This window comes from Hipposideros armiger, unplaced genomic scaffold, assembly GCF_001890085.2.
Source record: "Hipposideros armiger isolate ML-2016 unplaced genomic scaffold, ASM189008v1 scaffold_141, whole genome shotgun sequence".
Taxonomy (NCBI): Eukaryota; Metazoa; Chordata; class Mammalia; order Chiroptera; family Hipposideridae; genus Hipposideros; species Hipposideros armiger.
Genome location: NW_017731491.1, coordinates 2,409,707 through 2,434,526, shown reverse-complemented (window position 1 = coordinate 2,434,526; position 24,820 = coordinate 2,409,707). Strand labels below are relative to the sequence as shown.

Genomic DNA, 24,820 nt, shown 5'->3' with positions numbered 1-24,820 from the left:
GTATAAGACGACCCCCCACTTGGAGGCATATTTTTCAGGGCCAAAAAATCGTCTTATACGCCGGCAAATACGGTATGGACCCGAAGGCAGTTTATATTATCATACAGAGCTTGGTTATGATCACTTTGTTAAGACCCCTTTAAGAACTAAACAACTCTCTAAGTCAAGAGTTCTGAACATTTTTCGGCCTCCACGTACCTGAGCGATACAACATACTCCTATTAGGAAGCATGGCTCCTCATCGTGGTAGGAATTCCCAACCATCACATCATGCTCTGGTCAGAGCCCCAGTCAAGAATCATAGCTTTGAATTCATGTCTGACAGCTCGTACCAGAAATCAAGTTTGAAAATGCAGCCTTTTGGACACATTACGTGCTTTTGTGAAGAAAGTTAGAGGAACGTAAGCTACCTTGTCACCTTGGCCCAGGTTCTCCGATTTCACCTCATACAAAGTTTTCCAGTTGGTGTTGCCCCCTGATAGTCCACTCTTCAGGTCTGAGATGGAAACAGCATCTAAGGTTTGTCCTTCTGAGTCAAACCTGAGAAATAAACAAAGGATGGTGGGCACTTTACATACGCACTGAATACACTGCTTACTTCTTTATGCCAGACACAGGCTATCCACAGCCACCCAACTTTCCTAGGTCACGTGGGCTGCAGTGAGCGTCTTCATTGTACCGTAACCCTACTGAAGAAACACGGAATGACCCCTTTTTATCTCAATTGCTTTGATGCCCCCCAGTGGTCAAGAAAGACAGTACCACAGAACCTTTTCTTAAATTAGCCTTGCATACCAACACTGGCCGGAGGGTCACAGGCTCCAAGGCCTAAAAACAGTAACCTGGAAAGTCAACAACAAAAAAGCATTAATGTAGAGCTCTGGTATATTCTTTGGGCTACTGATGCTCACATTCCGTCAGCAGTTGCCTTTTTATCACCATTGAAATGTATCAGTATAGGAAATGACCAAAAAACCCAAAAAATGTTCCCATGGTGAAAGATCTTTTAAAGCCTAATATAGAGCCCGAAAGCTTATATAACCCAAAGTAATTTATTAGAAGGCATTATCTATTTTCTTGTATATTTGCTTTCTTAGTGAGATTTTTCTTGTAGATTTACCTTCTTAGTGAGTATTTTATACCAATACTAAATTTCATTTGTACTAAATTGTTATTAAAATTGATTATACTTCCATCGCATATCAGCCAACATGAAGGAAAGGGGACCAGGGAGCAAATGGCTCAGAAGCACATTTGTGGCAGGGAAGAATGGGTCTGAGATTAAAAACATGCCAATGTCATCCAAAAGGAGGATAACTAAAAGCTAACCACATACAGATCAGGCTCCTTAAAAAGAAACCATCTAATGGAATGGACGCTGCCCTAAGCTGCAGACAATTGCCTTCTCATTCTGTCAGGCAAGCGGCTAAATCCGTCACAGAGGCACAGCAAGGTCTATAAATCTGTTTCGCCACTACTTGCTACACAAGTTTACGGTTTCAAAAACTCCAAGGAGACATTTGCCAACAAAGACAGCTCATCAGGAGTCAACAGAGCAAGGAGAGAGGCAGCCCTTCGTACAATAAAAAGTCCACATTGTTATATCCAAGATCTAAACATCTCCAATCCTGGCCTAGGTGAGGTGTGTGCACTGAACCGCTCTTTGATCAATGCCCAGTTACTTTACTTTGGAGGCAGCCATGTCTTTTTTATGTTGACCGGGATTCACGGTTATTGACATGGGAAATATGAAGACCTTAATGTGGGCATGCAATTAACCTGGGGTCAAGCTCCAGAGCCTGAAAGAAAACCAAGCAATAAAGACCCAAAGCTGTGGAATTTCTGGCTGGACTGCTCACGGGCCCCCTGCCTTGCAATGCAATGCCCGCTACTAGAAGAGTCAAATATAGATACATGTGGACCACACTCATGAGGCTGGTTTATGTGACACGAACACTCCAGTAGATGTCTCATGAAACTATTCAAATACTGGTGGTACTAGTTCACATGAGACTCAAAACAAAAGTGGGGAGTATATAATATGAGCTAATTCTTTAGTCAACTTAAACCCTAAAGGCATAGCTGGAAACCAACCCCCCGCCCCATGACTACAGCTATACAAATTATTTAAGCTCAAGCTAAAATGTTCCCTCTGACCACATCAATTCTTTCGGTTTGAAGTGCTCTTTTGAGGCAGAGTTTTAACACCCTAAAAAGATAGATATAGCGAGGAGATTTTAATAGGCTCTCCTCAGCCCGAGTGCTTTGGGAATAACAATAAAATGGCAACAAAAGCCCATTGTTCTCACTGTACTTTATCAGAGTCCAGTGAATACACGCTAGGAGATGTAATCGGCACCAGAGACTGGACAGAACAAGAAAGCACTTTCTCTCCCCAACAGCATGGTAACCCACAGCTTTAAACCTGGGAAAGAGGGATGCCTTGGGCACACAGCAGCTAAAGCGTGGCCTCATCCTGCTTTGGCGGGATTGAGGTTGGCATGCAGCACTTCCATTCTAATTGCCTCCTCCTCCGACTCTCCAGGTTTGTCTGGGATTACAGGTTTGTCAGTTTAAGGGCTTTAAAGCGATCCTCTCAGAAGGCATAATGCCGCCGAAAAATATAGAAACTGCTCCTTTCAGTACGAAGCCCTCTGCTTGGCAGACAGCTCACATACTGATTGTAAGAACCAATAGAACCAGCTCTTCTCAAAGCCTAGGCTTAAATAGCCCCTTTGTTTAGCCTCATAACACCTACCATCCGCGAAGCTTATAGGCCTCTGGGATGTCAGGATTCACAATGACTGTGCTAGAAGACAGGACAGAGAGGCTCCGGCCACCAAAATCAGAAACTCGGGCTCCTTTGATAGCCATCACGGGTTGTCTAGAACCATCAAATTTATCAGCCTGCATAACAACAAAAATACCAAATACAAACAAGTGTCACTGGCAGGAAGAACACACAGAGCATTTTTACAGAAAACAAGGAAAAACAGTCAATAGCAGAGTAAATGCAATAAATGGTACATGAAAGCTATACAAGATAACCTCACAAGCAAGAATCTGCTCAGAGATACATCAAAACTAATGCAGAGTTAGAAGAAACAGCATTTCACTATGTAACACTTAAATTGTAACACATCTCACAGACGTAAATCAAATGAAGGTTTTTGAATATTCCCCAGACAGTGCAACCCTTCATTAGGACAGGTCTACAGGGGCAAAATTCCACAACTCCCGGGACAAGTCACCCCTTTCTGCATGTGCTCTGGCTGCTCAATCCAAGTACTTACGTCTTCTCCCCACAGAGTAGCGGACACCACTTTCCCTGACATGTCCATCAAATAGATATTTCTCTTAGAAACTTCTCTGTTGTTAGACTTCACCGTGATTTTAGTGGCTTCTTCACAGCTCTTGCAGACCCCAATTATGTCTAAAACACAGGCAACAATGTTTCAGCGTGAGACGGTCAAGGCTGTCATTACAGCATGACCAGCAGGCAGGTTATGTCTTATGCCTCCCCTGTGTGTTACATACAACACTGATAATCAGCACTCCCTTTGCTCTCAGACACAGACTTACCTACAAGCGAGTCCTTAGATTTGCTCTCTAGGTCGCCAATCCCTGTAAAATCAAACTTAACGGTAGGTACATGATGATCATCCTCACAGGGCATGACATTAGTCTCATTATTGAAGGTCATCTCATAGTCGTTTTTAACAGCCGAGAATTGTTTGTTAGCAATCTTCAGAGTGCCTTTAGAGAAATAATAGACCTGCAAAAGAGACCAAGCCACAGAACATCAAACTGGACATAAAAACCCTATACCACCACACAGCTCTCCAACGGACAAGAGTCCCCTCATCCTCACTCCCCCGCACTGCTCAGCCGTTTCAGTTCTAGACTTGACACATCCATACCTTGTTTACATCGATCAGAGGAAAGAACTTGTCCACTTGCTCATTGAAAGCAGTAGCTCTGATTTCGCCCTGTGGAAGCATGCAAGAGCAGGTTAGAATTGTGTTCATTAAGTTTTGCCAGTGAAAAACAGGACACTTTTTATTTTTAAAGTGTTAAATGACGTATTTAAAACAGTAGCACAAGCACAAATGAGATCAGTGAGAGGGCTGCAGACACCCCAGAAACATACGTTTTATTTTATTTTAATTTTTAAGGAAGGCGCAGCTCAAAGTGGCGGGGATCGAATTGGCAACCTTGTTCAGAGCATGTGCTCTAACCAACTGAGCCACCCGGCCACCCAGAAACATACGTTTTATAGTTACATTTTAATCTTATGAAACAACTTAAGTTTAATTAGCTGATCCTGGTATCGCGCTTTATCAACCTCAAGTTAGAACCTGAAAAAAAAAACCAAAAAAAAAAAACCCCCCAACAAACCCAAAAGTGAGTTTAGGTTAATACTCTGACAACAAAAATAAAACAGCTTTGAACACTGAGTGACACGACTAAAGCCCACGGGAAGTATGCTGAACCATGATTCACCAGCTTCCCTCGCATTTGCACTAAGTGAAGAATTACTTCATATTCCTGAGTCACTGCCAAAAATGTTACAAGTCATGTTTTCAAGTTGTTTGTGATTTGATTTTCACGTTTACTTTTCATCAGTCAAAATGCTACAGATGGGTAAGAAATTTAAGTAAATGACTGAAACTTTGGCCAACTGACAGAATAGGCCAATAATTTGGTTAAAATAAAAAATTAAGTTCTGATAGTGAGTCAAGTATTACACAGTCGATACATTTGGGGTGTCATTCCATCTTTCAAAAACCAACCCAATTTTGTCTGCCCTCTTAGAGCTTTGAACAAATAGGAAATATGTGGCAGTTTGAAAACAATGCTTGAAGTACATGTTAAGAATTATAAACAAAACTAATGGGCAGAAGAGAAACAGCTAACAAGACTGTGGAGATTCCACAGCTTGGGTTTTTTGTCTCCTCATCATGGTTTGGTTTGGCTTATGTAAAGCACGTAGAGAGTGTGCACAGTCAGAATTCATCTCCCACAAAACCATTCACTCATCCAGGTAGCTGCCTCGTGCCTCCCGCTGGGGACCCGAGCTCCACTTCGCTCATAAGCAGACATTACCTCCTGCGGCTTCAACTACGCCTGGCAGCAACTCAGACAGAGCACCTCTGGTTTCTCCTGCCCATGAGGCTGCTTACACATTTAGAAAACTAATTTCCACTGCAGCAAATGCTGTCGTTGAAGGTCAAGGATTTTATTTATGACCTTTAACCCAACAAAAGACCGCAACAGAGGAAAAACAACAGCAACCATCATGTTTCTTGTTGGCCTGCTATTGTTTTTCACCTCATGGGCCTGCACAGGGCCTGTGTTCCTCAGCTACTACTCCTATTGCCCACTTGACAAATACTTACACTTTCATCCACTAGTTCGAGAGAGAACAGCTTCCCTTCCCCTCGGGAGTTGCTCCAGGTACGGATCTGACTTTTGTTGGTAACACGAGCACAAATAGTCCACCTGAAAACCGAACGGATTATATTAGTGTTCAGAGTCTTACTTGGGAAAGATCTGAAAGGTTGCATAATATGTTCCTATATAGCCTTTCTTATCTTCTGCACACTCCATTTTTCTACAAGGTAAGCTATATTTTAATCTGCCTAATTAAACCCCCAAGATGACATACAGGTTTGACAGTTTATGGAATAACCAAATTGTAAAACATACAAGGTGATTTAACACTAACTCATTCTCCTGTCAAATAAGTAAATTTATAAACTCTCTCCCTTCTCCAAAAAGCATCACCAAGGCAACAATATCCCCTTAATGACAGTTTCAAAACTAGAAAATGCAGTAATACCAGCAATTATATTTTGCCACTATTTTCATTATGGGAACTGATATAACTGGTGTCAAACTCCTGTCTTGTTTCTAATATACAGTGGATAGAAATAAGGCGTTATGGAACATGGTGTTGGTAAACCCCTAAAGAAAAACACACTCAAGCAGTATGACCTCAGACAGAAGCCACTAAAAAATGAGGACAAGATCCAACATCCATTCTTGAACGCAGGCCATGGGTAGGTACATCAGTTACCTTCCTTATAGTTTCACAGGGGGCATATCTTCCCTACACTGCAAAGAACTGATGGATAAAAACAGATCTCATTTCTGAAAAGAGAACTTACTAATTTGCAACTGCTAAAATTAACTTTTTTTTAAATTAGTTTCAGGTGTACAAAACAATAGTTATACCTTTCACCCCTCACAAAGTGACAACTCCCCTCCCCCAATCCACCGCCCCCCTGCTAAAATTAAGTTTTAACAGAAAAAAGTCATATACAAGAAATATCTATTCAGGGTATATTAATGTGGTTACTACAAACAGTATAGATTCTTTAAGCCAACTAAATAAGAGCAACATTTTTTTTAGACTAAAAGTCACCTATTTATATGATGAGAAGGTAAAATAAATGCTTTCTGAATTGGAATATTTAGTTTTACTCATAGGACTACCAGCTGATTCTTTAAGCATTAAATATTTTAAATTTTAAAATGAATGAAACTCCACACGCTATGGCAGATTGCTCTTTTTGGCCATTCTTTTCTGATGAGAGTTCAAGGTTGCCACAATTTGTACGCTCCTCCCCCCTCAGGAAAAAAAAAAAGAGAGAATGCTTATTTTCTGTGTGGTTAACAGTTCACACATAAATAAGTCTAGCGCCCATAATAGCTATCCTTTTACACTATTTTGTAAGTACATTCTAAACTTATTCTATGGAATAACTCACTTGGATTGGTAAGGGGTGAGACTAGCAATCGGTACCACTTTGGCTTGTGTTCCCCCAGAGCTGTTCACTAAGCCTGTTCCTCCAGCTTTTCCAAATATCTTTGCGGCACCATAATCCTTAGATGCAGTGGAACCTTGAAAAAAAAAATACAAAGGACAATCATTACTCTATTTATATTTTATAGTTACGTTTTTGTGATAACACTCCATTACTGAGGTATCACTGGTGAAATCATACAAAATGAGAGGCGAAGTTTTTCCTTTTCAGTAATCAAGAGACATGGAGGTCAAATAGAAAAGCGATCTAGGATGAAGGCTGGGCACTGAGAAGTTCACTAGATAGTTGCTGACTTAAGCCCTGAGGTCAAGAAAATAATGGTAATGAACCCAGACACTGCTCTTTTGAAGGTTCTCCCTCCTTAAATTTTTCCCTTACGTCAATGGGCAAGGTAATGGGTCAGAGAAAGAAAATCAACCTCCTCGATTGGTAAAACTGATGGCAAGTCACTAGGTGCATAAGAAAAAAAGCAAAAGGAAAGGCTAGTAAGTAAGGGACATAGTGTAAGAACCATCTGAGGTGAAGGATACCTGTCACAAATATATCGCCTCAAAATATCCCCAGAAAACTCCCAGTCCTAAGCTGGTCTATGCAAGTGAAATGTCCAGAATCAAGTTCACAGGATTGAGTTTAGCTGAGAGCAAAGGGCAAGGATCAGTTGTTGGTTCAAGACAAGCAGGTAGTTGGCCACCAGGATTCCTTCTGCTTCCTTTATCCAAGCTGCAGGAGCTGACTTGCACTTGGAAAGGATAAGTAATTAAATCCTGTAAGCTCATGAATTTCTCTGTATGCGCACTGTTTCTATAAAGCTGCAACCTCCAAATCAGGTAGCTACCCATCAACACACGTCTAGAATTCCTTCTTTCACTACCCAGCTGATTTGGGTTTAGGGAACATTCACTAATTTTTTTTTTTTAGATTTTTTATTGGGGAATTGGGGGAAGGGGAACAGACAAGTTGCTGTCGTTTTGTTCTTCAGTCTAGTTGTGGAGGACGTTGCTTCACTGGCCCAAGTTGGCACCATCATTGCGCTCTTCACGGGCGAGGCAGATCAGTCGCCGGCTTCTGGATGGCCACTCACTGCAGCTGCTGGCCGCTCACGCTGGCTGCTGGCTATACATGGTAGCCCATGGCAACCCACTGCCACAGGGGCTGCTGCCCACGCCGTCGCTGGGGACTCACAGCAGCCCAGCTCCAGGTTGAGCTGTTGTTCAGCATCTTAGATGTAGAGGGCAGTGTCACTGGCCCTCATATGTGGGATCCAAACCGGAGCCCTCTGGCGTCCCAAGCCAGCTCTTAACCAATGCACCACTCGGCTGGCCCCATTCACTGATTTTTACAGTTAAATATTAATATAAGCCAAAGATAGACAACTGAGAAAATAAATCTGTGGAAGGGGGGAGAGGAATAACACTACTATTTGTATTTCAGACTAAGGAAGTATTAGATTATTTAGCATTTTAGATAATCTGTTCTACCACCTCCCTTCAACAGTAGCTAATTTAAGACTTGTGTATGAATAGATCGCTTATAAAGGGAGATAGATAGACGGTAGGTAGATAGCTTTTGCAAGGTAGATAAAAGCATCACATACCGATGGGGAAAAGTTGTATGAATTAAAAGTTTCGGGCTGGCCGAGTGGCGCGATGATTAAGAGCTGGCTTGGGATGCCAGAGGACCCCGGTTCGGATCCCACATATGAGGGCCAGTGACACTGCCCTCTACAGCTAAGATGCTGAACAACAGCTCAACCAGGAGCTGGGCTGCCGTGAGTCGCTGGCAACGGCGTAGGCTGCAGTCCCTGCTGCAGTGGGTTGCCATGGGCTACCGTGTGTAGCCAGCAGCCAGCGTGAGCGGCCAGCAGCCGCAGTGAGCGGCCGTCCAGAAGCCAGCGACTGATCTGCCTCGCCCGGGAAGAGCGCAATGATGGTGCCAACTTGGGCCAGTGAAGCAACGTCCTCCACAACTAGACTGAAGAACAAAATAACAGCAACTTGTCTGTTCCCCTTCCCCCAATTCCCCAGCACTGTTCCCATCCCCCCAATAAAAATCTTTAAAAAATAAAATAAAAAAATAAAAGTTTCACAGAAACATTAGTGACACCTTAACTTTGCTTTTTTATTTTAGATTCTTAGCATTGAAAAATAGCAACCAATAGTTGAGTGGAGGAGAGGAAGTGGTGGATGTAAAGCTGTGACAGAAAAAAGGACCTCTAAAGATAAATCCAACCAAATTCTACAAATCATAATTTTCAATGGTGGTTCGTAAAGCAAAGGCCAGAAAGGAAACAAAATGATCCATTACAGCCTCTCAGCACCTGCTGCAGAGAAAGGTAAAAGAAGAAACCATTTCTCATCAACGAGGCTGAGAAGCAAACCTATGACCAATATAAATGACCCTGTCTTCAAGCTTAGACAAATAACCGCGGGGGTCCAAAAACGGGAAACGTGGAAAGAGACAAGCCAAATTTAATAAGCGGATCCTAGTTAAAAGGCTAGAATTTAAAAGGTATGTAAATTCACAAAGTCAAGAGGGTGGAAAACCTAAGATATGAGAAACCACCAGAAAACTACTGACAGAGAACGGTATATCATTCTGATACAAAAAAAAAAGGCATATTAAGTATCTTGACAAGACTATCTTTAATCATTTTTTTCAATCACACACTTTGCAGTAAGAACTGGAATTATTCTTTGCAAGAAGCAACTGTCATGAATGGCATTTTGAAAACTCCCTTTAGTCCCAGATTAAATTTCCAAACATTATTCAAAAGCCTGACACATATAATGAGCACAAGTCCCCACGTGGCAGTCTTACCCATTCCTGGGCTCCCATTCTGTTGCTGGGGCTTGCTGGTTGGTGGACTGGCTGCTGAGACTGGAGAAGGAACTACCTGCTGCTGCTGCCCATGTCCTGAGGATCAAAGAGAAAGACCATTTTGGTACAAATAACTTGGGTTAAAAAGAGTTAAACTTACGTAAAGAAATACTCGGAGAAAGTATGAATTTTTTATTTTGTCAAAGGCTCTCCAGGGTCAGAATTCATGCTGGGGCAGGCAACTGCACGCAGTGAATTTGCTAGGGGTTTACTTTTGTCTTCATGACATCAAAGGTTGGCTTCATTTACCTTTCACCTGCTTATAATTGATAGCTTTCGGTTTTAATGAGGTTCTCCCCTAAAGCCTTGCCCATTTTTCCAGCATGAACCTGAAGGAGAGTCACTGGGCTGAATCTGTGACAATATCACTATTTCCATAGCAACAAATCGATGTCATCAACAGAACTGTATGTTCGCGGCAGGATCTATTAGAAGAAAAAGCTGGGTGGTAAGAAAAACCTAAAAGCAGTTCAATTGTCTCTGAAGTGCTCTTGCTTCAAAGGAAAGCAGACATTCAGAAAGGATTCTACCCCTTGCCTCCCAAACAAAGCAGCCTTATTTTGCAACTGACGGTTGGTGGAAAGTAAGAGTTGAAAGAGCCTCAGGTACCCTGAAGTGCTAGTGAACTGTCACAGCAGGAAGAGATGAGAATGGAGTTCAGAAGCAGGTGTGTCAAGGAAACAGGAAGATTAAAAGGAAAAGAGGGGAAATGAACGTGTCTCTCAAGCAGAAAATAAGAAATACCATACATACCATGAGAGTGTTTATTTACCCCTCACTCTTTCTACAAATGTTTATTAAGTTAAAAAATGTTAAGATAAAAAAAATACACCTAATTGGGGGGGGGGGAAAGCCAGATTTACAGAATTTGATTTTTCCTTTGTAATTGGCACTACAAGTAGAAGGCAACCTAATCTGCCTGGGCTGTTCACCAAGAGTGTTGCAGCACACAAGTCCAGCTCAAAAAAAATTTCCTCTAGGGCCCTCAGAATAAAAATGGTGAGCACTGCCGGAAAAGCTCCCCTCCTGTCACCCTGTCTCTGCCTTCTCCAGTCACTGGGTTTATTCCTGCTGGGTTTTCCAAGACCCTAACTCAAATGGGCATATTACACACCGATGTCATTTCCTTCTGCCAGTGTCACTCTTAACTGGTACGACTAAATGAGAGTAAACTGTGCCATTAGAGTAAAATTAATTTAGCGTAAAATTAAAAAGGTTAAAGAGAATTGGTTTATTCTTTAGTTCTTCCTATGGAGAGAAAAAATTGAGAGACCTTATTTACATAGGAAAAAGAACCTACATTCTTGACAATGAATTTTTGTGGTTACTTTTTAGCTTTTCCACTATCTCTGAATTTATAAAGTATCACACGAAATTGAATGGGAAAACTGCTTGTCTTTGATAACGTGTCTTGTGAAGGAACATTCTGAAATTCTACAATGAACCTTTTTTAAAAAATCAGCAGGGAAACGATGAGTTGCTCAGTAAACAGTATTAGGGGCTAAATGGCTGGAGAAAAAACTTATTTTTACATGCTTCATGAAATATATTCAAAAGAATAAAAAGATTTAAACCTTCAAAGGCGGTACCATAAATATACAGACCCCTGCTCTACTCCATTGTAGTTCCTTCCTCTCTTCCATATCCAACCTCTGGAGTTCTTCCTCATTACCATGTCTGCTTCTTCAAGTATCTTACTGAACAGGACACGGTCAAGGGATCATGCTGACCCCTTATGTTTAATTTCTATCAAAATGTAATCAACATTTATGAGGTGTCTGGAGGAAATTCACACAGACAGAAAGTAGAATAGTGGTTACCAGGGGTTGGGGAAGTGGGAAATGGGGAGTAATTGTCTCACGGGTACAGAGTATCAGTTTGGGATGATGGAAGAGTTCCAAGTGGTGATGTGAACGTCCTTAATGCCACTAAACTGTATACTTAAAAGAGGTTAAGCTACAAATTTTGTTATGTATATTTTACCACAATTTAAAAAAATGTAACTTGCCTGTTTACCTATTCTAAGATGAACACTTTTTGACATTTTAACATACAAATTAAAATTAATGTATTATAATTTCTTTTTAGTAGTATATAATGTAATGGTAGAGTCTTATAAGCATTGAAATCTTAGATTCAATGAAGTACAATATTTAACAAGACTCCAATTAGGCCCTATAATAGATATTAGAACTAGCTACCATTTTTGAGCTCTTACTGTGTACCAGGTACACAGTTAAATGCACTATTCCATTTAATCTTCAACCCTACGATATATTGGGTTGTCCGAAAAGTCATGATGTATTTTGTCTGTTTTTCAAAGGTCATTTATTTATATAAAGAACAAAGATCAATCAATGATATATAGCCTGTTTTGTTCAATAACCTTTTGCCATCTTTCAGTGAGCTTCATAATTCCTTGTTCATAGAAGGACTTGTCTTTATTTGCGAAAAACTGAACAAGGTGCTAGTTTATAGCCTCATCTGATTTGAACATTATACCACGCAAGGAGTTTTTTTGTTTTTTTTTTTTGTTTTTTAAAGATTTTTATTGGGGAATTGGGGGAAGGGGAACAGACAAGTTGCTGTCGTTTTGTTCTTCAATCTAGTTGTGGAGGACGTTGCTTCACTGGCCCAAGTTGGTACCATCATTGCGCTCTTCATTGGTTAGGCAGATCAGTCGCCAGCTTCTGGACGGCCACTCACTGCGGCTGCTGGCTGCTCATGCTGGCTGCTGGCTACACATGGTAGCCCATGGCAACCCACTGCAACAGGGGCTGCAGCCTACGCCGTCGCCGGCGAACTCACGGCAGCACAGCTCCAGGTTGAGCTTTTTGTTCAGCATCTTGGCTGCAGAGGGCAGTGTCACTGGCCCTCATATGTGGGATCCGACCCGGGGCCCTCTGGCGTCCCAAGCCAGTTCTTAACCATCGCGCCACTCTGGCCCCACGCAAGGAGTTTTGAAGAAAGCGAAACAAGTAGAACTCTGACGGCGCAAGGTCAGGCGAATATGGTGGGTGTGGCAACACATCCCATCCAAGCTCCTATAATTTTGACGGGTGATCAAACTTGTGTGTGGTCTCGTGTTGTTGCAATGGAACACAGCTCCTTTCCAGTGAACAAGCTCTGGACGTTTCTGGATGATGGATTCTTTCAAACTGTCCGATTGCCAACAGTACACATTCAAATTGTTTGGTTCCTTGGTAGGAGCTCGAAAAACACTACACCTTTAAAATCCCACCATACTGAGAACATAACCCTCGTCTGATGAATGTCTGCTTTTGATGTCGTTTGAGGAGAATCATCACGTCGGGACAAGACTGTTTGTGCACCACATTGTTGTAAACAATCCACTTCTTTTTTTTTTTTAAAGATTTTATTGGGTAATTGGGAGAGGGTAACAGCACTGGGGAATTGGGGAAGGAGAACAGATAAGTTGCTCTCCTTTTGTTCTTCAGTCTAGTTGTCGAGGACATTGCTTCACTGGCCCATGTTGGTATTATCATTGCACTCTTCCTGGGTGAGATAGTCGCTCGCCGGCCATTGGACGGCTGCTCACGGCAGCTCACGAAAGCTCATGCCTGCTGCCGGCCGCCCCACTGTAGCCTACGCTGTTGCCAGCGGCTCACGGCAGCCCAGCTCCAGGTAGAGCTGCTGTTCACCATCTTAGCTATAGAGGGTGCAGCGTCACTGGCCCTCATTTGGGATACGAACCGAGGTCCTGCTGCTCAGAGCTGGCATCCCAAGCCAACTGTTAACCAACGTGCCACTCGGTCGGCCCAACAATCCAGTTCTCATCACCAGTTATCAGTCGCTTCAAAAATGATTGTTTTCCTCACGTTTAATGAGCATATTGCAGATGTTTATACGCGCTGTCAAATGAACTTCTTTGAGTTCATGCAGAACCCAAATATCGAGCTTGTTTACGTATCCCAGTTTCTTCAAGTGGTCGTGAACACTTGAATGATGGATGTTCAATGTTCCTGCAATCTCTTGTGTCACGTAACGTGTGTTTGACTCGATCAATGCCTTTATTTTGTTGTTATCAACCTCGGTGGGCCTCCCTGACTGAGGAGTGTCATTGAGATCAAAATCACCAGCACTGAATTTCGTGAACCATCACTGGCACTGACGTTCTTGTAGAGCATTGTCATTATAAACTTTATGCAACTTTTCACAAGCTTGACGTGCGTTCTTCCCTTTATGGAAGTAAAACAGTAAAATATGGCAAAAATGCAGTTTGGTCTTCCATCTTCAACTTGTAAAATTTCCAAAACTCAACCAAAGTGCTCAATTTTTTTTTTTAGAATAAAGCTAGAACTGTCAGCTGTCAAATGACATAGCAATAACATAGATGCGAATGATCTAGTACTTCCAAAAATGGACTAGTGCCATCTATTGCAAACATACATCATGACTTTTCCGACAACCCAACAGATAGTATTATTATACCCACTTAACAGATGAGAAAACTGGGTTAAAGAGATCATGTAACTTGTCCAAAGTCACAGCTAGGAAGAGGCAAGATCTCATCTTAAACCCAGGATTGTCTGACTAGATCCATCCACTTCACCATCTAGTTAATATTTAATTGTAAGCCACCAATTCTGGCAGCCAAAACTCTAATTATAGAGTTTTAATAACTAATAATAACTAGTTTTAATAACTAAGTTTTAATAACTAAGTTTTAATAACTAATAACCCTCATATCTGGTAGCTAGGAAGCTACTAATCCATTTATCAGAGCAATCTTTAACTCCTGCTTTGGACCATATTTACAAATCATGCATAAGACACACGAGACAGTCTCAAAGTAAGTGGATGGCAAGAATCCTGGTGCATTCTGTATAGCAACAATTGCTCTTCCATTTAACACACCCCAACACAGCTGCTGACCACAGACCTGAAAGAAATCAGTCTATAGCTCAATAAAAATCTTCCTAAATTTAAAATTATACCCCAAAGCAGAAATGCAGAGACTCAACTTCTGATACTCTTCTGTTTTGTGCCATTTGTAAATCAAACAATTTCAGTAAGAAGGATCAAGGTCATAATTCTTACCCTTTTGCTCTATGCTAGCTTAATATCACTGGCTCTGACCCAGGTGGGAAATAGGATATTTTAAAGCAGACTCTAGCTCCTCAAGTTACTTGCACTCACACCTATCTTTTTTATTATCATCATTATAATGGTAGGTGAGCCACCAGCAGATAAAAATTATCTAACAGATGATGGAATACAGAGTGACAAAAACTCAGTTTCTACTGGCAAGTGCTTTCTTAACAACAACTACAAAGAATATAAAGAAGAGTCAATTGAATAGTTACAATTTCCTGTTGGCAGAAAATGGACAGAATCAGGCAGAAAAAAAATTCAATAATGAGTAATAGTACTAAGTACCATGTAAGAAATATAAGTCTAAGAAAATATCATGGTTAGAAACAGCATAGGTACACAGAACTAATATACATATTGACAAAAATATATAGTGGTTAATATGGAAGATTTAAAATTACCCAATCCAGTATTGTATGAAATCTGAATTGTAAGTTTTATTTCTCACATTTTGAAAATTCTTTAAGTATCTTTACTTAAGGTAGTACTAGTCCCATAAGATAATTTCAGTGCACATTCTGGAATTCCTCTGCCTATTTCTGGGCTGGATTTAGTAAATTAATTTTACTGGTCACCTGATATGTCACAGGTTCTGGGAGGATAGAATCTTAACTTTAGTTCTCTACCCACTAATAACAGTTTCCTTGATATCACAATAGACAATTAGAAACCATTTCTGTGATATATACCTAGGAAGCAATAGTCAATGTAACAAAACTATTTCCATGATGGTCCAAGTAACAATGTGTTATTGATCTAGTTACAATGAAATTCAACAGCAAATAACCCTGAACAGCAAAATCTTCTCTCATCCCCGCACTGTACTTTAACAAACCCTGAAGAAAGGGAAAAGCCAGTGGAACTGGGTGGTGTGACAAAGGATTTCCCATAGTTCTGTGGTCTGACCCCAGGTGGTAATTACCTCTTAACCCTTTTACCTCTTTATCTCAAATACTTTCACCACCTGAAACAAAATGTCCAAAGGACCATTTAATTAAATACAACATAAACAATGTTAGGAATCTGGTCAAAGGTGATAAAGTCAGGCACAATCATCTCTCCCTTACCTTGATGGCATCAAAAGATTTCCATAGATGCAAAGCATTGCTTTGCCGCAGCTCTCCTGCCTAAAAGCTGAGAATAAGGAAACTAATGTGCTCATTTTAATAAAACTTCACTACTGCAAAATAAATGTGATGTTTCAATTTCATATTTTAGAATTTTACCTAAGCTCCAGCTTTCCCTCTCTAATTTAAAGCACCAAATTACTACTATTTTGTGTAGGTACAAATTAAAATCTAAAAGGTTCTAATTTCTGGAACAAGCACGGTGATAACCTAGTCCCAAATCTTCCCAAGTCTCCTAAAAATTATGCAGAGCAACAAAGAGAATATCCACAGCACACACAAACATTCCGCATATAGACTACATGTTTAGTGAAACTAGGGGACAGGGAAAACCCACGAGTTCCAAATTATGTGAAACTGAAGCCCCAAAGTACAACAGTAAGATCAAAGCAGCCTGGATGATTTAAATGTGAAAAATAAAATCACACAAATACTAGAATAAAACATGGGTGAATGCCTTAATAACTTCAGAATGAGGAAGACCTTTCTAAACTAACTATGGCTCAAAACCCCGAAGTCATAAAAAAATAATTGGAAAATTCAACTTCATAAAAACCAAAACACTGCTGTATAGCAAAAACACCACAAAGTCAAAAAGACTTTGTTAAGTCATATCAGAGAAAAAGGATTAACCCTCCCCCCCCCCACCAACACTTTTTAAAGAACTCTTAGAAATTGAGAAAAGACAGACAAACCAAAAGACAAATGGACAACACAACAGCTCACAGAGAAAAGGCCCTTACACATTTAAAGGGATGCTCACCTCGCTCAGAATATAATTTAAAACTGCCTGGAGATGCCACTTTTCATCTATCAGGTTGGTAAAAATTCAGAACATTAACATACTCGGAATATGTTGTTAATGTTCATATAGGTTCACACAGCTGTGAAGAAACCAGGCCTTGCTCATGGGAATGCAAAATTATACCATCCTATGGAGGGGAATTCAACCATACCTACCCACCACAGATGCATTTATCCACAGATCCAGCAATCTCACTTCTGGGAATCAAACCCCCTCTGCCCATACCCCTGTATGTGTATAAAGTTGTTTGGTTGCAGTAGTGTTTTAATAGCATGGAAATCACCCAAGTGTCCATCAGTAAAGGTTATATTACGGAGCAGTCACATAACAGAACACTCTATAACCATTAAAAAAAAAAAAAGGAGGATGATCTCTCTTTTTATACAGGGAATATCTCTAGGCTGAGAATTTTTTTAAAAGCTCAATACAAAAGAGACAAGATAGGGTCGGCCGAGTAGCGTGTTGGTTAGGAATTGGCTTGGGATGCCAGCTCTGAGCAGCAGGGCCAGGGTTCGGATCCCACACGAGGGCCAGTGACACTGTGCCCTCTACAGTTAAGCTGGTGAACAACAGCTCAACCTGGAGCTGGGCTGCCATGAGTCGCCGGTGACAGCGTAGGCTGCAGTGGGCTCCCGTGAGCTACCATGAGTGCCTGGCAGCTAGCGTGAACTAACGTGAGCCGCTGTGAGCAGCCGTCCAATGGCCGGCAAGCGACTGCCTCAGCCAGGAAGAGCGCAATGATAATACCAACATGGGCCAGTGAAGCGATGTCCTCCACAACTAGACTAAAGAACAAAAGGACAGCAACTTGTCTGTTCCCCTCCCCCAATTCCCCAATAAAATTTAAAAAAAAAAAAGAGGCAAGATAGTGTACATAGTATGCTTTTTGTACACAGTAAGCAAAGTGAAGTATGGAATGAGAATATAGACTATCCGGACTTGATTATATTTGCATATAGAAACAAGGATAAAAAGAAATGACCAAAGTTGGTTACGCAAAGGGAGCGGCAGTGAGTAGGAACAGCGTGGGAGGAGGCAGGGGTAGGAGCAGGATTTCTCTAAATATATAATTTTATATAATTTTATAAAAGTTTTGACTTTTGAAATATGTAACTATATTATCTAATCAATAATTAATGCTTATTTTAAAAAGTGTCTGATTATCTTAATTATATTTCAGTTTTTAAAAGTTATACAAGTGTTAATGGACAAATACACTATGAAACAGATGACTTCCAATTACAGTCCTGTGCTGCACAACGTCTTGCTCAGTGTCTGCATATACAGCAATGGTCCCATAGATTATACTGGAGCTGAAAAAAATGCCTGTTGCCTAGTGACGTCATAATGTCACAGTGAACCGCATTACGTAGTGTGTGGTGGTGATGCTGGTATAAACAAACCTACTGTGTTGTCAGTCGTATAAAAGTATAGCACATACAATTATGTACATAATACTTGATAATGATAATAAACAACTATGTTACTGGTTTATGTATTTACTATAATATACTTTTTATCGTTATTTTTGAGTATATTCTTTCTACTTATAAAAAATTTTTCTGTAAAATAGTATGCCGTGTTATACCGGCAGCAGCCATATATCTTGTTTACTTCATCTCTTGATTCTTTCATTTTCCCTTGAGCTTGATTTAATCTCCTGTTGTTTCGTACACTGACATGCTATATAGCCGTGTAGCCTAGGAGCAATAGGCTATACCATACAGCCTAGGTATGTAGTAGGCGGTACTATCTAGGTTTCTAAGTGCCCTCTATGATGTTCACACAATGACAAAATCGCCTAACAACACATTTCTCAGAATGTATCCCTGTCGTTAAGTGGCACGTGACTGTAAATACATAACATTCCCGTAACAGATCACTCACACAATCTATTAACTTAAATACAATTTTCGTAATAGGCAAGAACTTTGATATGAAGGCTAATCTCTAACTGCCTGGGTCCAGTGGAAAGAAGGATAATGACTGGAAATCAGAAATAATGAGTCTCATTTCTTGAAGCAACTCATCTGCTGTATGACCCTAGGCAAGTCACTTCACTTCATTTGCCTTCATTTATTTCTTATGATTAAAACTACTGATCTCTAAAAATAGTTCCTTCTAATTGGCAACTAAAAGAGAGAACAGTTTAAAAGTAGCTTTTTAAAAACTGAATAAAAAAATAATAATAAAATAAAAGTTCCTTCTATCTCTAACATTATGTTATTGTGTTGAATGGTCTCCTAGGGTTCAGGCTTGAGCTTCTCAAACTCTCCTTTCCTTTCTTTCTACTACTCCACTTAGTTGAAGGCTAGAACTGATCTCCAGATAGGAAGACAGGATGCCGTTTACCTCCAGCACAAGAATTATTGGGATCAACTCTATTTATCCTTAAGCAAAAGCCCAACTAACACCAATACTTAAGGATAAACTGAAGAACTACATTCAATAAATTTAAAGTAAGACTGTGAATTAGTGTACTTCAGTGGAAACCACCTTTTTCTATTAGGAGCAACAGAGAGAATGCAATTGTCTCCGAGTTTAAAAAAACAAATGTACTTAATTTCCTATTGAGAAATATGGGAAAGAGGAGAAAATGCACAGTGGAAGACTTCAAATAAGTTAAGTCACATATAAAATTTTCAGCATCTTTACACTGACCTGAAAGTCTTTTAAAAACTTTTAAATGTCACATATATAATTAAAATAGCTAATATAAACAATGCATTTAATAATTTTTTCTTGTAAAAAAATTCAGTAAATACTAACGAAACAGGCATACCTCATTTTATTGCACTTTGCAGATAACAGCGTTTTCATGAGTATCAAGGCAAGACCCTCCACCAGCAAAAAGATTATAACTTGCTGAGGGCTCAGATGAAGGTTAACTTTTTTTTAGCAACAAAGTATTTTTTAACTAAGGTTTGTACATTTTTTAGACACAATGTATTGCACACTTATCAGAATACAGTAGAGAGTAAACATAACTTTTATATGCACTGGAAAACAAAAAATTCACTTTCTCGTGGTGGTCTGGAACCGTACCTGAAATAACTCTGAGGTATGACTGTATTAACCCTTTATCAGTCCTATCTTTTGTAACTATTTTATCCTAGATTAAGTTTACATACTTTCTATTTTTAACATATAACATTTTATTTCAATGTAATCAAATATTCATTGTGAATTACTCCAATTCATTTATGTAGCCCCATCCTCTTTTAAAAAATTTTTTTTGATGGTTTCATTTTCTAACTTTTTAAACAGACCTGGAATTTATTTTGGTGACAGTGAGGCTCTAATTTTATTTTTATTCGATTCGGCGGAGGGGCAGATAAGCCTTCTCCTTTTATGGGGTCAGTGATTAAAGATTCTTTGGCTTTTTCTAAAACTATTATTGTCCATCTTGTTTAAATTAATGGAACTTTTCTAATTTCATTATGCTTTTCTACAGACGTTCACAAGAAAATCAAAATCATTATCAAGAGACAATCACTGGTTCGAGTCCAGCCCGAGCTGAGCAGCCGCTGAGCTGCCAAAAGGTAGCAGGATGGCTCAGCTAAAAAAAAAAAAAAGACAATCACTGTGGAGAGGATTCTGGGGAAATGGCAGAATTGGAAGCACCAGGACTCTTATCTCCCAGCCCCAACCTAGACTACAAATGCACTGGCAGAATCTGTCTGCTGTAACTGTTCTGGGGGGAGGCAGTCCTGCAGGCCTGAGGCCTTTCCCTGTGGGATCTGATGCTAACTCCAGGCAGGTGATATCAGAACTGAACTGAACTGAACTGTAGGACTCTCCGCTGGGCATCCACAGAGAATTCGAGACTTGCTTAGCATGAGGAAAACAACCCACTCCTCTAGTTACAGAAGTGCCAGAAGCGTGAATGTTGAGTAAAGAGAAAAACAGAAGTTTTTCTTTTATGGGCTCTTACCATCATTTCTTCAGTAATGAAAAAAATTGAAAGAACCTGGTTCCTAGACCCCCAAATCACTAGTTTTATTAAAACTAACAACTCAAACTGAACCCAAAAGGTAGAATTCCAGATCTATAAAGAGGTATTCAATTGAGTGCTATAAACCTATAAAAAGCATCTTACCTTCATTATAGGCCACTGGATTGCCAATTTTTAATCCAACTGATTCAGCTGATTTCAAAACTTCTAACTCCATCAAAATAACTACTCTCCTACAAAGACAAAGAAATAGAAACAAGTTAGAAAAAATAAATTCAGAGCCCTGTAAATGACAAGCTACATAAAAAGCTTTCCCCCAATAATCATTTTGATAAAATGATTTCCTTTTGTCAGCTGGTTTTCATTACTGAATAACTTGAGAAATATATGATAGCAATTCCTACATAAATATTTCTCTTAATCTTTCACTGCATCATTATCAAGGCTTTTTACGATCATAGGGTTTTCATTTCCCATCTAGTCCCTTAATTAAAATGCAGTGTCCTTACTACATACCATATCTTCAAGGAACAAATGACATAAGAATTTAGATTATTAGATACAAGAATATGTGGCACAACAAGAGGTGATTTGTTTTCAGAAACATAACACTTATCTAAACAATTACCTTTTCCTGGTGAAAACCAGTATGACTGTAGATATATATATATAGATATATAGATATATATATATATTTTTTTTATCAGTTTCAGGTGTACAAAGCAACATACTAGACACTTACACCCCTCACAAAGTGATAACGCCCCTCCTCCATGACTGTAGATATATTTTTTAATGTAATAATTATTTAATAACTTAGTTCTTTGACCTATTTTAAATTCTAATTGAAACCTCAGAGTAACTGCCCAAGGACCATAGGCCAAAACCTTCCACTTGGCCCACAAGACTCTGTATGGTTTGGCCTTGCTCATCTCACACCAGAGCTGCACTCTAGCCATCCTGTTTTCTTTCATCTACTGGGGTATGTTATATTCTCTTCTGCCACAAGGTCTTTGCATAGGCCTCTTTCTGACCGGGATGGCCTCCTCTCATTCTGCCTCATCGAATACTCATGTTTTGGCTCTCATCTCAAACATCACTTCTTCAAGAGACACTTCCTTAATCTTTAGTTCGATCAGGTTTCTGTTATATTCTTTCCTATAGCCACGACTTCTTTCCTTCAGATCACTTCTCTAAGGTTTAATTAATATATAATTTATATGTTCATTATTTATATATTCATTTGTGTTTTAATTGTATACTCATTATTTATATACTTTTCTTACTAGACTACACTTTCAATGAGGGCAGGTATCCTCCAGTGCTTAATGCAACAACTGGTCCAGTGTTGCTCAATACAAACTTGACTAAGAATGTCATGACCATGTTTGTATTTTAAAGAAAACTACGACACGAAGAAAAAATTTTAGGGGAACACAACTGGAGACAGGGAGCCCAACAGGAAAGAATTGATGGTGGCCTTAATTGGGGGAGTGGCAATAGAGATTAAAAAAAAAAAGAAAGTGGATAGGTTGGAACAATATTTAGGGAATAATAACCCAACTTCATCATGTTGTATTCTTTAAATGATCTGATGGCTGTATTTTGGATTTTTACATACAATTGATCAGTTTATACTACTTTTTTTTTTTTTTTAGTTGAGCCATCCTGCCATCTGTTGGCAGTTCAGCAGCAACTCAGCTCGGCCCGGGCATCGAACCACTGTTGCTCAGAGCTCAAACTCTTGAGCGAGCTCTTAACCAACTGAGCCACTCGGCTGGCCCCAGTTTATGCTACTTTTATCAGGTTTTCATATCAAGGTTATATTATTTCAATAAAATAAGACTGAAACTATCTGTTCCTAAAAATTAGATACAGATTCCCTATAAGAACTATTCAATAAATATTTAGAAGTGGATATTTAGCTACCTTCCAAAATTACTCCAGAACATAGGAAAATGGAAGGCTTATCATTTAGCATTATCCTAATACCAAAACCTAAGAAAAAACACACTAAAAAAAACAAAACTAGTTTTCTCTTGTAATATACATACATCCTAAATATTAGCAAGAAGAATCCAGCAGCATAACAAAAGGATACATCAATCCCAATCTACAGAAAACACAAGTGACAAGGACACATTACAACTTTATAATGATATAATCAGCAATGTCCAGACAATGAGAAACTGCATGAGGATAAAGAACAAATGGCCTGGTTTATCTTCAACAAATAAACGAGAGGGAAAAAGTTATGAAGGAGGAACCTACAGATTTACAGAGACTAAAAAAAAACTATCAACGTATGTTAGTGTGAATTTTAATTTGGATCCTGATTCAGATAATTTACACACACACACACACACACACACACACACACACACACAAATAGATGGGAACTGAACACTGACAGCATATTTTATATTTTAGGTGTAAAATGGGATTTTTAAACGAGTTCTTATCTTTCAAAGGCATATGCTAAGATATTTATGGATGAAATAATATGATGTCTGAAATTTGCTTCAAGATTATAAAAGAGGATAAATGTGGAATGGATATAGATAAAACAGGATATCAGGTGATAATTTGAAGCTGGATGAGGGAACATACAGGTATTCACATACCATATTCTTGAGTGAAAAGACTTACTATCAAATACTATATAAATGTAATCAATTCTTTGCATTCCAACAAAACTTTTGTCTTTTTTGAACTTCACTATATAACTCCAGAATTCATATGATAATAAACATAGAACTGCCAAGAAAATTTGGGTGAGGGGGGAAGTAAAGGAAGACATCACCTATAAGTTACTAAATATTCTACCGATGATAGTTTAATTGCCAACACTATGGCAGATGAAATTATCTGAGTTGGTGAGGATATGGACAACCTAAAACCCTCATAGGATTGCTAGTGGGAATGTAAACTGGTGTAGCTACTTTGGAAAACAGTCTGGTAGTTCCTCAAAAATTTAATCATAAAGTTACCATTTGACACACAATTCTACTGCAACATACATATAAAAGAAAATGAGAACATGTCCACACAAAAACTTGTATGCAAATGTCTATAACATTAGTCCTGACAGCAAAAAGGTGGTAACAATCCAATGTCTAAATACAGGGATAAACAAAATGTGATATATCCACACAATGGATTATTAAATTTTTTTTTTTTTTTTTTAGCCGAGCCATCCTGCCACCTGTTGGCAGCACAGCGGCTGCTCAGCTCGGGCTGGGACTCGAACTGCTGTTGCTCAGAGCTCAAACTCTTGCTGAGCCACTCGGCAGGCCCCACACAATGGATTTTTATTTGGCCATAAAAAGGAATGAAATACTGACACACGCTACAACATGGATGAACCTAAAAAACATTATGCTAAGTGAGCAGAGGTCAGTCACAAGGGACCACATATTATATGATTTCATTTATGTGAATGCCCAAAATAAACAAATCTATAGAGATAGAAAGTAGATTAGTGGTTGTCGAGGCCTGGGGAGGATGGGAATTTGGGGATGACAGCTAAAGGGTTCAGGATTTATTTAGGGGGTGATAAAGTAGTCTAAAATTAGTTGTGGTAATGGCTGCACAACTGAATATACAAAAAAACATTTTACAATTTAAATAGATGAATTGTATGGTATGTGAATTATATCTCAATAAAGCTGTTACCAAAGAAAAGAGGGAAAAGGGACAAAAAAAACTCTATGGCACTGACACAAGCACAGACAAACTAATCAATAGAAAAGATGGCAAACTCAGAATAAATTAGATAAATGGAATACCAGTCTCTCTGTATCTAGTTTTGCCACCAACCGTCAATTCTCCACATAGCTATCAGAATAATCTTTTGGAAACTTCTTAAAACTTAGATCATATCACTACTCCCCTGCTCAAAACCCCATGGCTTCCCATCACACTCAGAATAAACCCTAAACTCTTTACTGGGGCCTATAGCCCCTTTGATATGAGCTATCCGTTTGGAAAACATTAAGCTAAATTTCTCCATCATAATAAGTCTCAGATGAACTAAAGTGTACTTTAAAAACCCAGAGAAGGGCCGGCCGAGTGGCGCGATGGTTAAGAACTGGCTTGGGATGCCAGAAGG

The 24,820-nt window shown here is 39.4% G+C and overlaps 1 protein-coding gene across 1 annotated transcript in view; it reads right to left on the bottom strand.

Moving 5' to 3' along the window:
* RPA1 (replication protein A1) overlaps positions 1-24,820 on the bottom strand; it is a 61,485-nt gene that overhangs the window by 20,069 nt on the left and 16,596 nt on the right. The window contains exons 5-13 of the mRNA XM_019650551.1: positions 20,854-20,942; positions 9,648-9,743; positions 6,774-6,906; positions 5,400-5,502; positions 3,921-3,989; positions 3,583-3,775; positions 3,294-3,433; positions 2,759-2,907; positions 411-540 (exon numbers count right to left, since the gene is read on the bottom strand). Coding sequence (XP_019506096.1) covers positions 411-540; positions 2,759-2,907; positions 3,294-3,433; positions 3,583-3,775; positions 3,921-3,989; positions 5,400-5,502; positions 6,774-6,906; positions 9,648-9,743; positions 20,854-20,942 — 1,102 coding nt within the window. The remainder of the gene's footprint in view (positions 1-410; positions 541-2,758; positions 2,908-3,293; positions 3,434-3,582; positions 3,776-3,920; positions 3,990-5,399; positions 5,503-6,773; positions 6,907-9,647; positions 9,744-20,853; positions 20,943-24,820) is intronic.